At 43.6% G+C, this 18,123-nt stretch overlaps 1 protein-coding gene across 2 annotated transcripts in view; it reads right to left on the reverse strand.

The window, feature by feature from the left end:
* Positions 1-18,123, reverse strand: part of Ppp2r2b (protein phosphatase 2 regulatory subunit Bbeta) — a 407,624-nt gene that overhangs the window by 79,312 nt on the left and 310,189 nt on the right. For both annotated transcript variants that reach the window (XM_029547262.1, XM_029547263.1), the window contains 3 exons: positions 12,775-12,872; positions 9,564-9,729; positions 3,085-3,197 (listed from right to left, as the gene is read on the reverse strand). In XM_029547262.1, the coding sequence (XP_029403122.1) occupies positions 3,085-3,197; positions 9,564-9,729; positions 12,775-12,872 (377 nt within the window). The remainder of the gene's footprint in view (positions 1-3,084; positions 3,198-9,563; positions 9,730-12,774; positions 12,873-18,123) is intronic.

An 18,123-nucleotide genomic window follows, 5' to 3' on the forward strand; every position in this document is an offset into this window, starting at 1 on the left:
AAAAAATGGGGTTTTCTCTGTCTTTATTGAACAGCACAGGAAATGTGGCATAGGATAGAAATCTTTAACAGAGTTTTACAAGGGAAAATGTTACTTAATAGCCTCAAGTGAGCCAGAATGGCAAACACTACTGCAAACAGACATTATCGGCCTATATCTCTTTTGCCTCCAACATTTATGGTGAATATTTGCTTTAATGTTGCTTCCCCCCATTGGCTGCTTTCAGCAAACAATTACTACAACACACACACACACACACACACACACACACACACACACACACAGACATTACTCTAGGTCAGGGACAGTGAAGACTATAAAACTTAAGATTTGCTATGCATAGTAAGGTTGTTTGCATTGCTCTTTTAAAGGCAGGTTAAATTTCAACAGAGTAAATGCACAGTAGGGCAGCAGGTTAAGTACATAGTCTAGAATGATCTTAAGGTGAATTAACTTTGCTTCAAGGTCTGGACAAGTTCAGTCTGTTTGAATGCGAGACATTATTTTCAGAATAACGTGTCACTATAGGCAGAATCCATGGCGGAACTCAGGGGCACCCAGTCCATTTGTCTTCCTTGCAGGACTACCATGGACTGACGGATAAAAGACAGTCTTAATTCCTTTGCTGTTTCTGCCACAGTGCTTACCACTTATCTATAAGCAGCTTGTGGAATGAGTAAAACAGTATAAAAAGAAAAACATGACTTTTCTTTCTCATGCACACACACACACACACACACACACAATGAGGGAAAGAGAAGGGATGCTGACAGTGGCATGGGTGGTGAGGCTGATGATGGTAATACTAAGTGGGGAGCTAGCTTGTAGTGTTATCTGAGTGCCAGATTATCACATTCACAGTGTCTCAGTTTGCATAGAACCACAGTGAACAGTGACCACTGTCACCTGCGTTCTACAGATAAGTCACTGGAGATTCAAGGTTTTAAATCAAATACCCACCATCCCCAGCGAGAGAGGAGTACAGACAGACGTACATCTAACCAGCTTCAGCCTGCACGGACCTTCCCGTTCTTCATTATGCTTCTTTGAAGTCTCCCAAACCTCTGCACTTTTAGAGCAGCAGGGTAGGTGGACACCTCTCCAACCTGATCTGATTCAGGGGTGGGGAGCTTGTGTGAGAACAGAGCAGCCAGGGTGTGTGGGCTCAGAAGGAACACAATTAAAGACAGTGCCCATCAGTCCAGGATAAGCCCCAATAGCCCAGGCCCGTGGCCAGCAGAGTGTTTGAAAGCATCTGATGAACAAATAGTTGAATGAATCAAAGAACGAATGAACCCGTGAGCCAATAGAGGCCCACAGTGATCAGCAATGGCCTCTTCTGCTTCTGTACCCCGGTGAGACCCTCTCTCCCCACTGACATGTGCTTCGCGGCTGGCTGTTCGCTTTTCAGGTTTGGCCCTCTGTATAGCAGCTGGTGTCTGGAAACACATACTTCACAGAGCTAGAAGTCCCGTGGGGTCAGGGCTAGTCCCAACCTGTTCTTACTTTACTGTTTGCACTGAACAGATCCCAAAGAAACCATCCAGTCTTCAATCACTTCTACCTATAACTAGAGAAGTGGTTCTCAACCTGGGGGCCACGATGCCTTTGGGAGTCAAACTACCATTTCACAGAGACCATTGGAAGACACAGATATTTGCATTATGATTCATAATAGTAGCAAAATTACAGTCATGAGGTAGTAACAAAAATAACTATGGTTGGGGGATCGCCACAAAATGATGAGCTATATTGAAGGTTTTCAGCTTTAGGAAGGTTGAGATTTCTGAGCTAGAGAGTCTTCTCTTAATGCTCCATTTTTCGAAATCCATTTTACTAATAACCCTCTCGGAGGCCTTTCCTGGCTTTCTGAACCAAATGCCATCCATCTCTTTCTCCTTTGGACAAACAACAACTCCATGTCTATCTCCGTCTGAGCATTTTTCCTAGTCTGTGTAGGGTTAGGGCCATCTGAGTGTGAGTGCTGTCATGACCCCCCCCCCCTTTACCAGGCTATGCCCATCTGGAGGGCCTTAAGGAAACCACACAGGCTGAGAGCCAAGTCTATATATGTGCTGAGTGTAATAGCCACAGGGGGAAGACTTTCCACCCCTTGCCTTTCACATTCACAAGTCCGTAGACAGCAGGGCTTTTAGTTGCAAGGGAAAGAAAGGAAAAATAACTTGTCTGACTAAACTGCAAAAGGATTAAGTAAAGGCTCTGTTTTGAATACAGTTTCCTCCAGAAAGGACTCATGTGGAAAGCGTGGTCCTCATGTTGGTGGACCTAATCACCCAAAGGTGACTGGATCACAAAGGCTTTGGTTAACAAGTCAATGTGTTACTGAGTGGAGTTTTAGGAAGATGGGGCCTGATTGGAGAGAGAGAAAGTCTGAGGATGTGTCTTTGGAGAATATCTTGTCTCTGGCTCCATCTAGTCTGTTTCATTGCTTTCTGACCACCATGAAGCAAGTCCTCTCTACATTTGGGTACTAACATTACCCTCTTCCTCAGTACAACCTGGGAACGATGGAGTCAGCTGACCCTGGGCGAAACCCTGTCAGCTGGGGTTGAAATCAAATGGTTCTTCCTAGAAATAGTTTTCTGCTAGTTAAAATAGCACAAAGACAAATGCGATAACCATGGAAGAGTCTGGTAATTGGCAGGGTAAAAACCTAGGTCTGTTAGAGTCTCAAGTTTGGGCTCTGAAGGGCAAAAAGTCAAACTTTCTAACCCGAGCAGCCTCGAGCCCCATATTCCAACTACAGAAGGTGTTCAAGACATGCTAGGTAATGTGACTAGACAGGCTAAGAATACAGCAACGTATGGCAGTGGCCATGTGGCAAGCCCTTGGGGACAAAACAGAAACATGGATTTGTAGTCATTAGGGCCTGGCACCTTTCCCACTCCTCCATCTGCCACCAGAGATGGGAAGTCTGAGGCTCTGCCCAGTACCTTCAACCACATATTATAGTTGTAATTTGCTGCTGTGGCCAGCACGTGCCCAACTTCAGGGGGGGAGGGCAAACCCCTGTCTCCTGCTAGCCAGGCTGCTGAAAGGCATGGCTGGGACAGCAACACTCACCCGCAGGGTTGTGATGGTGGCAGGATCCCGGAGTCGGCCCTCCTCATCTTTCAGGTTGTAGCCTTCTGGCCTCTTATCCCGCTCACTGACTTTCCACAGCTTCACAGTTTTATCTGTGGAGGACAATCAGAAGTCATGACGACAGGGCAAGGAAGATGGTGGTCAGGCAATTATAGTAAGAAGGGCTATAGGAACCAGCTCCTCAAAGTTCTGTCCTATGTAAATCTCATGGCATTTGAAGGCAAGGCTCACAAGGCAAGACAAAAACAGACTGTTTGGGGGACAAGTGGCCTTCTCTGATGATGCACCGTTAGAACATATACCTTACATTTTAATTTGACTCATTCAGTAAAAATATTGATTGAAACCGAGTAAGAATAGTCACACATATAGAGTTCATTTTGTAGGTGTTAGCATACGGAGAATTTTAATCTCATGTTCATGATCACTTTGGGAACCAGGACACTGTTACCATCTCTATTTTTTAGCATCTACCCTTCTTAGACACTGTCCTCNCCCCCCCCCCCCACGAAGGCCCTTCATAACCTAACACTCTTGACATCCTTGACTCTCTGATACTGTCACCCAACTCCCTGTGCTACTGTCACATGGCTTCTGTCTGCCTAGGCCACTAAGCACACTTCTGCTTCAGGCTCTTTGAACATACTGTGCCTTCTGCTATTGTCTGTCTGTCTGTCTGTCTGTCTGTCTGTCTGTCTATGTATGTATGTATATATCAATCATCTATCTACTATCTACTTATCATTTATCTATTTGCTATCTGTCTGTCTATCTTTTTTCCTTCCATCTGGCACTGAGGGTTAAACCCAGGGCTGTAGATACTAGAAAAGTTGTCTGTCAATGAATTATCTCCCCACCCTCTCCCCTCCCTCTCCTCTTTCTTCTCTCTTCTCCTCTCCTCTCCCCTCTCTGTTCCAATCTCCTCTCTTCTCTCCCCCCACCCCCCCCCACTTTTCTTTCCTGCTGCTTCCTGAGAATTCCCAACTATAAACTGTAGTTTAGACCTGTTCTGCCACCATGCATCTCTTGATGACACTTGTCCTTTTCCATAGCAATGAAGCAAAAGTGAGAACTTCAATGCCTCCAGGTGCTGAAAGCCCAAGGCCATGATGGAGGGACTCTGGGACTCTGGGAACTGGTGGGGCATGCTCCGCCCAGGCTCTAAATTCTACCTTTTTAGAAAACATGTTTGGGCTAAGCCAGTCTTGTCTGTGTGTCATATGGCCTTGGAGACCTTCCTTATCAGATCGCACACCTTCAGTTTATGCTTGCCTTGGCCTTTCCTTCTGAAAAGCAGGGGCACACTTAGTTTCTCTATATTGCACAGGGTTTGTTGTGAGATCCTGTTGAGCCTAATTCCCACTGCTGCCTGACAGCTGTTAGGTCTCAAACCCTAGACAAAAGGCTGAGATGCTCATTAGCATATCAAAGCAGACTCTGGCTGCCAGGTTCTCCCAGCATCCTTCAGTCTCTACCTGTTTCATAGTCCTACTGGCTAGCATACCCTGTCCCTACCCTGACCTTTCCAGCCAAAGGGCTAGACTGCCTCTTCTCCTGGTTTGTCTATGCAAGTCTCTTGGCCCAGGGTACTTCTCTTGGTCCTAGACACTCTGTCACTCTCCATCTCCTTACATGACCTGACTCAATCTGGCCACGTTCACTCTGGACTCTCCTAGATGCCTTTGTCCCTACCTCTGGATGTTTTTTTTTTTAACCTCATATCTACAATACTCCTTCTCATCCAGCACACCTAGAAGCAGTCATGGCCTCTTTTTTCTTTCTTATTTTTCATTCAACAGGTACATGGCCAAAGACTATGGTCCTTGAGAGAAGGCATGTACAAAGTAGTCCTGGATTCAGAAATGATCATTAGGAAACCAGGAAGTGCAGAATGCCCACTTAAATCTCAATTTCAGCATGAATTCAACATGCATTTCAACATTACTTGGTAGTCACTCTGTACTCCAGTTTATTCATAAACTGGTAGAAATGTCATCTTACTTATGGGGTCTATTAAGATGGAATGAATCATCATGTTTAATTGTGTTGGGCTAATGATAGTGTCCAAACAGTAGCTGTCATTAGAATTAGCATTCTGTGCCAAATATCTGCAGGAGGATAGGTAACTCTCTTGCTGTGAGAGTCACCCCAGAAGGATGTCTACACACTTCTATTTTCTGGGGAGAAAGGCTGTCCCTCTCCTTGCCTGTAAAGGGACTTCTTTGGTTTTCTGTCTTGCCTCTCTTCACTACTCAGCAGGCCCCACACTGTTACTTCCCGGGGTTCTTCACCTTTGGGAGGACCCCTTTTGCAAGCAAAGGCGCATGACCTCACAGGACTTCATGTCTTATCCTTAGAGGTCTTAAAAGTATCATGTTGTGGGCTGTCAGTAGCTATGGGGACATTTTAGTAAAAAGTCATTTTCACACACCTAGGTATTATTTGGGCTTCTGAGCCTGTACTGGTTAGTTTTGTGTCAACTTGACACAGCTGGAGTTATCACAGAGAAAGGAGCTTCAGTTGGGGAAATGCCCCCATGAGATCCAGCTGTGGGGCATTTCCTCAATTAGTGATCAAGGGGGGAGGTTCCCTAGTGGGTAGTGCCATCTCTGGGCTGGTAGTCTTGGATTCTATAAGAGAGCAGACTGAGTAAGCCAGGGGAAGCAAACCAGTAAAGAACATCCCTCCATGGCTTCTGCATCAGCTCCTGCTTTCTGACCTGCTTGAGTTCCAGTCCTGCATCCTTTGGTGATCAAAAGCAGTATGGAAATGTAAGCCAAATAAACCCTTTCCTCCCCAACTTGCTTCTTGGTCATGATGTTTGTGCAGGAATAGAAACCCTGACTAAGACAGAGCCTTTTCTCATGTCTGGCCAGACTGTTCCTTGTGGGATCCATGGATTATCATCTTCGAGCTCACCCTTACTTGTGCTGGGGGGAGAGCCTATCTCAGCTGCGGGCTTAATTTAGAAATTGCTAGCTCTACACTCACATCCCTCTGGTCCCAAGCTCTCCTGAGACCCTGTTCACATGGGCTGCTTTTTTAGATTGAGAGAGTTAAATCATGGTCACTTGATTTGCTCCTCATTAGCTGTGCCCGAGAACAACCCATGAGCCCGTGAATTTCACCACCAAATTTTTCCTGTTTCTTGGCTTTGAAATGGGTCTAAATTCATTTATTTGTAAGGTATTTTCATCTTATATTTTATATCATAAATGGTAAATTGCTATAGAGATAAATCGAAATCACAGAGCAAACACAAGGATAAAAGTTACCCATATGTCCTCCAGTTAGAAATAAGCCATGATCAAAATTTTGTATATATTCTTTCTTATTTTTTGGATGGTGTTTCCCTTACCATGGAGATGGTGGCTCTGAGTAGCCTGGAAAAGAGACCACCTTCATTTGCCTGTCCAGTGCTGGAGTGAAAGGCATGCTCCACCATGACCATCTCCTGTGTATTGTCTTATATTTTCTGTATGCAGTATTTAGAGGCAAGGAACTACAATGACATCATGTATACTAAGTTGTGTATTTAATCATTTCCATTCTTTTATTATATAAGATGTACCTGCCACTGTCATTGGAAAACAAGAATGAGCAGAAAGGTGAAGAAAAGAAACACTTCCCTTAGTTCCAGTAGATTGAGATTACTGCATACATTTTCTGTATAGTCTTCTACTATCTCCTTGTTTAACTATCACAAGTGATAGGCCATGTGGGTAATGTATGCATTTTACCTGAATGTATATTATATACCAACAGCTATCTATATACATGTATTTCCTGAATCTATGACATGTAATATAATACACTACAGAATATAACTTGTAGTATGAATGTGTTAACAATTGAAAGCCTAATAGTGGGAGACTTATTGTTAAACCACAGAAGAATCAAATCATATGAGGGAATAATATGCAGATATTAAAAAACATGGTATTTTAATAAAAATTAGCTAGATAAGTATTTTTGTTGCTATATTATTAAATTTTAAAAATCTGGCTTAAAAACACCTTCTAGAACTTATCACATTTCTGTTAATAAACGCATTATCTACATCTTTTTCTTTTTCCTCTAAAAGACACTAGCAGTGGTTCTCTCTGTGTCGGGATATAAACTGTCTTCATTTTGTGCCCAGGTATTTGCTTAATGTCCACCATGAACACCTTAGTCCTCTGCCATTCTCAGCATACACAGCCAGGCAGGATAAGTGACCCAGACAGTGCAATGTGTCTCTGTGTGGCAAATAACTTCCAAGGTCTATTTCACTATGGAATGTGAGCTTTACTTTCCTTTAAAAGTTATGAAGTTAAAAACCTATTCCAGTAGAATTAGTAGCTATTCTCAACTAATGAGATAAGCACCCTGTCCCTCCAAAAGATAATTGATGGAGAATTCAATCCAGTTCCCCTGGGTTGTGTTGCCTGGGGTCGTACTTGACTTTATTATCACAGCATTTTCATTTGACTCAGAATCTTAAAGCTTAGTGGGAAAAAAAAAACTCTAAGGAGCATGCAGCTGTTAATATGAGAAATGGCGTTTTCTTTCTTCTGGCTTGTTCTCTGGGTAGTTTATCATCATGTGTGGCAGCTTAAAACACAACATTATCATTTATCTTCATGTTCTCTTTTATATAGTAATTCCTATTGTCCTCCATTAATTTTTGAATGTTAACCTATTTGGCATGGGGGTGTACGTGGATTTTGAACCTCGATATTAGTATAGAAAAGAAGACTGCATAAGAACATGGGGATTTTCCTTAGAAGAGTCTGTTTGAGATGCAGTTGACATGTGAAATAGCATCCCAAATGGGAAGATAATATCCTTGTTAATCAAAAAACTATTTAAAAACTCAATTAACAGAACATTATGCTATATAATTAATCTTCATTGAATTTCACTTTCTTTCCCATCCCCCCTACAAAGTACTTAATAAGCCTTTGGATTTTACTGCAATAATCAATAGGCTAAATTTCATAATATAATGTAATCTAGCTATGGAAGACAATCAGACTTCTCTGCGACTGAAGTAATTACATTAAAACGACCACATTAAAACTTCCACTCTGAGTAGTATGAAGCAACAAAGTCTTTGCATGAGACATGAACAGAAAGCAAACGCAAAGAATAAATGGAAATGAAGTGCAGTGGTTTGGTCTCCAAGAAGTAAACAGGACAATAGCACAGAACAAAACAAGCAAACAAAAAGCAGCTACGGGAAGGCGTGGCATTAACTGGAATCTTAAAAACAAACAAACAAAACAAAACAAAACAAAAACAAAAACCAGACGAAAAGAGAGAGACCTGATCATATTGAGGTTTGCTTGAATAACTCCCAAATAGCTCATCTAGAATTGTCATATTTTCAGATCTGTACACTGTCTTCATATTTGAGAATTTGGTGGCCATCTGAATTACATTCTCTCTCTCTCCTGTAATATTGATCTGTGACTCACTGTAATCACTTTCAAAATTAAAATAATTAAAGGAACAAAGTTACAAGTGACCTACAGTGCACAGTCAAGACTTAGTAACTGGAGCCGTTTGGTGTGCATCTTTCTCGTCTTTAACAAGGAATATTTGCTTGATTGTATTGTAGACATTGTCTCCATTTTTCTGTTCTTGATATGACACTCTTAAATCACATTTCCACATGTGATGATGAGTCACCCTTTGTCTCTTTTCCTTGCTCTTTTGTTTTTCTCTCTGAATCCTCTGGTTACCATTTGCCATTAGCATTCTTCAGTAGGGACTGACTTCCAAACTGGCTTTTTTTTTTCTCTCCAGAGAGGGGTTAAATTCTTGGGGTGTCATCAGCTTTCTTCATGGAGTGAATATGTGAACAGGCTTTATTCACCTGCCAGTAACCTATCCTCTTTTCTCTATTCATATCAATTTATATCAACATAAAGGACACAGAGAGTTTGAAGGCAGATAAAGAGCCTGCTTCTTGATCAGCTTTTGGGAGCATCCCCAACTCCTCTGGTCTTGTGCTTGTGGCTCAGAACTTGATTTTCTCAGATACACAGACATCTGCTTTGCAGACCCGAAAATATACTCAGGGATTAATAACTATTTTTCAAAATGCCAACAGCATGTCGAGTTTCTTGAAATACTTCCCCAGAATAACATGCAATGAATCTTAAGACAGGAAGTCACATTCCGCAAACACCTGCAAGCAATCTACATTAGGAAACTGTCGATAACGGGCTCCACAAAACTGGGTCATAAATTCGATATTTAGAGAGTGAATAGCTACTATTTACTGAGTCCAATTCTGTGTGCACCATGAATTCTGCTAAGCATCTTACAAACAGGGTATCTAAGTTTTTCACAAGCTCACAAGGGACAAAGGAACACTGAGGCTAAGGGAAAATTACAGGTCAGGACTGTCTCTGAAGATTTCAAATAGGGGAAAAACACAGCAAAACAAAACAAAACCCTCCTCCACATACCGTTGGTAGACAGAAGAAAGTAAGCTGCGTTTTGTTGAGGGAGCCATCTTATCTTATTGATTTTTTCTTCTATTTCTAAACTTTTCAGGTAATCGAACTCTGGTTCATGGCTCTGGAATGTGCTGTAAACATTGTATTCACCCCTACGATGAACCTGGTTTTTACTCTGTAGGAAGGTAAAACACACAGAGAATATTAAACCATTTAAAGCATGTGCCAACTCACAGATTCTTTTTTCCCTCTGAGAAAAGCCATTAGGGTCCCTCTGGGAGGCTGCATCAGAGAGAGACACCAAGGTACTGCGGCTGCAGATTCAGCTTTGGTTTACAGGTCCCAAAAGCATGCACTCTGTTGACAAATCCCAGAAACACACACACACCATGTTTGCAAATTATATATTTAAAACTATATTAACAAAAAGAATATATCACAACATATACATAGAAACAGAAGTTGACAGATATGGTGGTGCATGCCTTTAATCCCAGCACTCAGGAGGCAGAGGCAGGCTCATCTCTGTGAGTTTGAGGCCAGCCTGGTCTACAAAGGGAGCTCCAGGACAGTCAGGACTGCTACTATACAGAGAAACAGTCTCAATAAAACAGGAAAAAAGAAAGAAAGAGAGGAAGGAATAAAGGAAGGAAGGAAGGAAGAAAGAAAAAGAAAGAAGAAAGAAAGAAAGAAAGAAAGAAAGAAAGAAAGAAAGAAAGAAAGAAAGAAAGGAAACAAGTTAAAGTAGGATAAGACTTTGCAATCAATACAAATAGAAGAGCTACTATTATGTCTGTGCATTCTAGGAAGTGTTGAGATGGCCATTCTGTGGAGATGCTCCCACTCCTTTCAGTCCCTATGAAAGGTGCAAAGCTGTAGCAAAGGCAACTTTCAATGCTCAGGGAACCAGAGGGGTAGGCAAAGCTGGCAGGTGGACACCAGAGGCTCAGAGATATAAGGGACTCTTCCAGGGTCACATGGCTCATAAGGAGCAGCCTGGGCATCAGTCCCTCCCATCTCCCTTTCTATCAAGCATAAGTGATGAGAAGATCTGCACATGGTGCCATCTGCATCATGAGGAAGTTGGGCTTTACCTCTGACTTTCCCCTAGCACTAATTATGCAAAGAGCAAACAGCAGGAGCTAAATAAATGATGAGATCCAGAGCAGAAAGCCAAGGGCCTGAAGAGAGGGGGAAAGGGGGAAAGAGGAGGAAGACACAAGAGGGAGGGTGGTATTACATGGATTTTAGAACCAGTTTCACAAAGTCTGGAGTTTCACAAATCTGTTCAAAAATTAAAATTTGGGTCTTATTAAACACATTTGAAATCAATGTTTGATTTTTAAAGAAAAGGTTCAATTTAAAAATCTATGATCTTAGATGGATGCAGGACACCCGTAGGCCTATCTCAGCATGCCCAGGAGTGGGTGCTTCTGCTGAGCCTAGAGGTTTGTAGATGCTGAGGACCTTGGTCCTTTCAAGCAGTTTGTCTGGGAGCGACCACATTACCTGAAGAGTCACTGCCCCTAAACGATGTCACGTGGCATTTGTCAGCCAGGTCACATGTACATCGGAACCCCTAAGTGCCCCCCCCCCAAACCTAACACTGAATTCCCTGACCCTCATCCTCGCTGAGTTTTATGTTCCGGTGAACCGACCCACACTGCTTTGGAAGGTGTGTCCCCCCCCCCCCCATCCTCCTAATGAGTCAGGCTTCCCAGATCTCCCAGTTAATGAAAATAGGTGAAACCTATAAATAGCTAGCAGAAAATGTGGGGTGGAATATGACTGGTAACACGCAGCCTTGGGTAATTTATGCTAAATAGCTCCTCCAGTTCCCCTTAATCATAGCTGTGAACCTAATTGGATTTTTTTTTTTTTTTGAATTGGAAATTTGAAAATCAGTTTTCAAAGGACTTTAGATGCTGACAGCCCTGCTACTGCCCTGCTTACTCTCGGGGAGCACCGGTCCACCTTAACAATACATTTCTAAGAGGGTTGATTTGCTAGCATCCAAATCAGACTGTCAAGAGTGGGTAGCATGCGCCAGACCAATTAACACCAGGCAGTTCTGGAAAAAAAGCAGGAAAAATTCCAGGTCACGAAGAGCGATTCAGTTCTTCCTTGCCAACTACGGTTCCATGTTTCTGGGGCCAGGGTAATAAGGCTGGGTGCCTGATTTAATGCTGAGCACTTGAATTTACACAGAACCCCCCGAGGGATTATGACGCCCTTATCGAAATTAATTGCAAATAATGTGCAATTACCAAATATATCACCCCTAAATGAGGCTATCCTCTTTTGAGGGGGAGGTGTAATGCAAACGGCTTGGAGGCACAAAGTGGGCATTAAATTGCTCGGGAAGTCGAAGTCTTCCTCCCTCGTGCCTCCCCGGTGCCCAGTCAATCTCAGAGGCAGGCAGCGGCAGATGGGAGAGCTGCTAGAATACAGACTACCCTGCAGAAAGGACTAGAGTGTGCCAGGGGAGGCCAAGGAAATCAAATCGGGCCATAATTCCGTTCTGGAAAAACAAAACAAAACAAACAAACAAACAAACAAAAAAACAGAAACAGGCACGGCAGCGGCAGCATCCTCAATTTATGTGAAAAAGAAAAAGAATTCCTAGAAGAACCCAAGCCTAGGGAATAAACCAGTCACTGACATGGCATTATATCATGTATCCAGCTTCAGGGACACACACCAGCCTGTGCCATATGCTGGGCTAAGAAACCTTTTTGGAGGGTTTGGCCCTTTATAGTACGTTGAGCATCACTTCTCTATTGACCCAACATGCCCTCTTTTCAACTGTTGTGAAATAAAGCCATTTCCCTCTCCTATGTATTCTGGCAGCACCTGAAACGGAAGGGAGATTGAATTTCAACACCTGGAGGACAGATCCCAAGATGACAACAGCTGGAGTTTTCTCCTTTGTACATACCTGTGGAATTTTGCAGGTCAGATGAGAAGAGCTGTCTGTCTCCCTGTGTTCATGTGTAGTAGATAAGGCCCTGCCCAGGGAGAACCCTTTTGGAGGGGCTTTTTATGAGCTTGAACTTAGAACTGTGGATGCTAATGGCTTTTTGGCAGTTTTACTGTTGGTGAGCAAAGTGGCAGGCAAGGTTAAGGGCGACAGACACATGAGGATTAAGGCATGGGGGGCGGAGGGGGAGCTCTTTTAAAAAGGGAAGAAAATGAGAATTTCCAATTGGCTGATACTTACCTCCTGTTCTCGCTGAAATATTACAACCCGACCCCCCTTGTCCCCCGTCGCTAGTAACTCTCCCGTGTGGTTGAATTCTACCGTAGAGATAATGTCAGCTGAAAGGAAGAAGAAGACAAAAGCAATTTAAGTAACTGCACACTTACTTTGAATGGATAGATAATAGACACACTTTTCTGTGCATTTAAGGGCTTAGGGCTCCGGCTGTGCGGTGGAATTTACAGGGTTTTATGTGCTGCATTTTAAGTACCACTTGAAGTAGCAGTTGGGAAAGCGAATTTCCTAGGTGCTCCCACCGCACTGTGGGCTCCTGGAACCTCTGAGGTGAACAGAGGGGCAAGGCGTGTTCACACCCTTCGATTTCATGCAAGAGAAAGTGAGTTTCTTTTTGCTCACGGAAATGTTTTTTTGCTCATGGAAATGGTTTTTCTTTGCTCATGTGCATTAACCACAGACCCCTCTTCCACTCCAAGAAAATCCCCGAGACAGGAGTAGATGTGGTGGCCCGGCTTAGGGCTGAGCATTGAGGGAACCAGGGTGCAGATGCTGATGCCAATGCCAACCACAGCAGAGAGTACAGGAGTCACTGGGGGTACCCCTCAACTCCCCCAACTTCACTGGGGCTCTCCCCTCTTGCATAAGGCCAGCACACCCTCTGATAGACACACTCTTTCCCAGGCCTGGGTACTGGAAAGACAGTGTCACAAGGTCAGGGAGCATTGGGAAAAGATGCAGGCACCAGGGACCCGGAGCATGGATAACTGGAAGGAAAGTCAGCGTCAGTGCTGGTTAACCCATGGCCCAAGGACAGGTGAACTACCTATGACTGGGTTTACTAGGGCCAGAGATTAATCTCCCCCACAGTCACTCTTCCAACAGTTGGAGAGTGCAAGTGAGCTTAGAGAGAAAGAAGAAAGAGTATAAAATAGAAAGGAAAGGGAAAAGAACTTAAGAGGCAAGGGATTGTGACTATGCTATCTGACTGAGGACTGGCTGGAGCCTGAACCGATGACAGCAAAGGCAAGGCTGAGATGGAAAACCATGACAGCGACCCTTGATGAACTCGAGTCTTACATCTTGTGTGTGTGTATCATCACTTTAGGATGTCCTTGGTCGGCCAGCTTTATTCAGTCAAATAGCGTAAAATTCTCCAGCGCACAGAAGGTGTCTTTTCTGGATATTGAAAATATTCTTAATTCTCACTCTTTGTGTGGGAAACAGAGAGAGGAAATCACAAGCTGTCATCATCTGTGATGTGCCACTCGCTCGAGTGAAGTGTCCCTCAAGTGAGGCACACTTAATGAGAGTCCAAGCTTTACTCCTTATCAGGAGTCAGTTCAAACTCTCCAGGGCGAGGAGGGAACATGACACAGTGGTCTGTCTTAAGGAGCAAGTATAGCACGGCACTCCGCTGTCTGTTGTCCTCAGTCTTTGAGGAATTAACACCCAGATATCTAGAGCTTAACACAAACATTTCAATTCTATATGACGATAATGTTTTCTTTCCAACACAAAACAATCTGTGGCATCTCCCCTTGAATGAGGCATCTTCCTGTCTCTATATCCTGAGATCTGGGATTACAAGTGTAAAATCTTGTTCACAGGCTGATGGGAAGGCTTGGTGGGTAAAGCCCTTACTGTGTAATCGTAAGAACCTGAGTCTGGGTTCTCAGCACTCACACTCAGCTGAGCATGGCAGTGCCCCTCTCTAACCCTGGTGCTATGAGTTAGAGACGGGAAGATTCTGGGACCTTACTGCTCAGTTAGTCTAGCTAATTGGTGAGCCTCAGGTTCAGGGAGAGACAATGTCTCAAAACAAAACAAAACAAACAAAAAAAAAAAAAACAAGAAAGAAGAGGGGTTCAGGATGAATGGGAGAGGATAAATGAGGGTAGAAAGGGTGTTTGTTATTGAAATACATTGTACACATGTATTGTCATCTTTGATCTCCGCAGACACATGCATGGAGGGATGTGCTGCACTCTCGCACACACACAGTGCCCACCCAGGCATATCCCCTTCCCACACAAATCTTGTCACTGGGTTGCATATGGTCTGTGGGTCAAGTGTTTGTGATTTCTGGTTTATAATCATCTCTACTTAGATAAGGCAACTTCATTCCTTATTGATCTAAACTGGATATCAATTCCATCTTCTCAGGAAATGAAGCACAGAATAAGCTGTGTGGTTGCTAAGCCCTTGACATACCTTTGGGAGGCCAATTCACATAGCAGGTACCCATGAACCAAGGCGTAGCAAAGCCCAGCATGGCTGGAGAACTTGCTACTTCACACAAAGCATTTGATCACTGGTCTTTCTTATGGCTTGTGCATTTTAACAGCTTTGCGGGGAGAAGAAAGTCAGCTGTCAACTGTCTGCAGTTGCCTTAGAGTGCCCTCTCTGAGACAGACTGAGGTTAGCGTGTGCTGCTGACATCTCTACTGATTCTGGCCTTTCAGTGAGGACAGAAATAGCTTTCTGACCTGCCTAGAGTACAAGGCAGACTCCGTTGTCTCTTTCCACTTTCTAGCTTCTGTCAAGTACTAAGGAATGAATCATGGCTCACTGCTCAAATTGCTCAAACGCTAACGTTGCACGCTAGAGGACATATGAGCAATGAGAAGGTGGTGGAAAGATCTGGTTTGGAACAAAAAGTGCCAACTTCACATCATCTTTGTTTTTTTTGTTTGTTTGTTTGTTTTTCTTTTGTTTGTTTGGTTTGGCTTGGTTTGGTTTTGTCTAAGGCAGGCAGTAATATGTAGTTCAGACTTGCCTTGAAGTGGGATTTAGGCTGACTTCAAACTTATGATCTTTCTGCCTCAGTCTCTGGGGTGCTGGGTGTGGTGGCAGGCCCAGCTCACTGGGGCTGAGTTTTAAGGTTCTATTTCTGTGCAGTTCATGTTCTTGCCTCGGGCAGCAACATTAACATACAAACTCTGGACAGTGGGTTGCTGAGCCTCTCTATTGAGAGATAAAGGTGAGCTTTTTCCTTTGGGTGAAGCTGGGTATCAAAATAAAGAGTTTAAGAGCACAGGGCCCCCAATGGAGGAGCTAGAGAAAGTACCCAAGGAGCTGAAGGGGGATGCAACCCTGTAGGTGCAACAACAATATGAACTAACCAGTACCCCCTGAGCTCGTGTCTCTAGCTGCATATGTAGCAGAAGATGGCCTAATCGGCCATCATTGGGAAGAGAGGCCCCTTGGTCTTGCAAACTTTATATGACGAAGCACAGGGGAAGGCCAGGGCCAAGAAGTGGGAGTGGGTGGGTAGGGGAGCAGGGGCAGGGGGAGGGTATGGGGAACTTTCAGGATAACATTTGAAATGTAAATAAAGAAAATAATAATAATAATAATAATAATAATAATAATAATAATAATAATAATAATAATAATAAAGAGTTAAGTAGCTCTTCAGACAGAGCTCTGGATCACTTTTCAAGAAAAAGCCACTGTGAGCAAAGCAGAAATTGCTCTCCCAGAGACAAATGCATGGTTCTACCCAGACTCTGAAATGTTCTCTTTAAAATCTACACAGCTGAAAATAGGGTGGGATCCAAGTTTAGATCACACAACCCCAGCCAACACCACTAGAACCTTCGATCATGGAATATAAGGTATTGTCTTAGACCCTAAAATCTGTTTCAGTTGTCTTGCAGTTGCCCCATTGTTCAGGGCTCTGTCTTCCTTGAGAACCTTGCAAGAGAAAGGGTGACCCGGATAGGGCAACCTGAATGGGGTGACCCACATGGCAGAGTGTGTAATTCCTCTGTCCTGCTGCCAAGACTTCATAGTTATTTTAAGCTCACCAGGCAGCTGTATAGGCGTTGCTGCAGTTCGGTCAATGTCTGTTCTGAACTTTCGTGTTTCCTGACTCATTTATCACTGCAAAGCAGCTAGGCATAGCTGGAAGACTTCACCCCCCCCCCATCCATCTCTACTTATCTCCATCTATGACTGCTTAATAATTAATAGAAAACTCATGAATCACCACTGAATTCCAATTTCAACATACCAAGACAACAGATGCCTGTTCTCTTGTGTTTGAAACCTGCTGGTAACAGAGCAGACCCGTTGCTGCTTGAGATAGGAGAACTTTTGTGAGCCTAGGAGGAGGGGGAACTAGGCATGACCATAAGCTAGCTATCTTAGTGACAGCAGCCTCATCTCTAAACATGACTGGCAGAAATCAATTCTTCCCCATGGGACTTTCACCCTTAGATAAGTTTCTAAGACGACTCAATATTGCATTAAATTTCATTTCTATCTAATTGTGCTGCCAAGTAAGGAAATACATCCTTGAGCATCCCTCGCCAGTTTCTATATGGGTGGAGATAAAGCACACACACGCCTGGAAAAAAACAAAAGCCCCAAACAGTGACCGGAGTCAAATGTGGTTATAGGGTTTCTAAAGGAAACTGTGTGTGAATTGAGAATAGCCGAGCTCCCTGTCTGGGCTGATTTAATTTCCACAATACAGTGGCCTGCTAACCCTGTTTCTAGCTCAATTTGGCCCTGTGAAGACTGACTTTTTCCTTTTAAGAATCACTCTCTGCGTCTTACAAAAGTTTTGCACTAGTAATTTACTACCTCAGGTCTCCTTTCCCCTGAACAACGGTTATTAACTTGGCACTTATATTCACAAAATGGGAGGCTGAAGGAAACAGAGGGAGTCCTGAGATTGTGACCCAGTGTCCCACGGTGTCACACCAGGCTGCAGTCGGGACGGAGCACCTGGTCAAAGGAGGTGCGTGTGTTATTAGGGTGACATATAGACTGGGTGGCATTTCCATTCAAGGACAATGCAGCTTAGATTCAGAGTCCCAGCATCCACTGACAGAGAGATGATGCTGACCAGGTCATTTGGTACGCCCTCTGACTATCAATCACAGTGATGGAAATGAATGGGTAAGGCAGCCACGCCTTATCTTTCATCTCAACCACGTTCCTAGGAGAGTGAGCTATCTTCCCTACTGTATCAGCTTTTCAGCTCTGCCCACTCAAGCCTGGGCTTTTCTCCTGATGACCGAGTCAGCTCCAGGTTGTTTTTGTATCTCTGCTTAGGACAAGGATGTTGAAAAGGATGGAAAGTACATCTCACAGCATATCACGGTGGTGAAATTGGGGTAGTAGCTGGGTTTGCACAGAAAAAGAACTGGGAGCTTTTTTATAGGTGAGGTGTCTTGATTGATTAGCAGTAGGGACATCTGGAGAATAGACACACACCCCTGCTATCCCTCATAAGGATCTCTAGTTAGACTGGCATTGGCCTTGTAGACCATTAAAATATAGGAAATTCTTGGACTTCCCATGGAAATCAATTACTCCTGTCTCTGCAAAATTGTGATTTCC

The sequence above is a fragment of the Mus pahari genome, chromosome 15 (assembly GCF_900095145.1).
Source record: "Mus pahari chromosome 15, PAHARI_EIJ_v1.1, whole genome shotgun sequence".
In the NCBI taxonomy this organism is placed as follows: domain Eukaryota; kingdom Metazoa; phylum Chordata; class Mammalia; order Rodentia; family Muridae; genus Mus; species Mus pahari.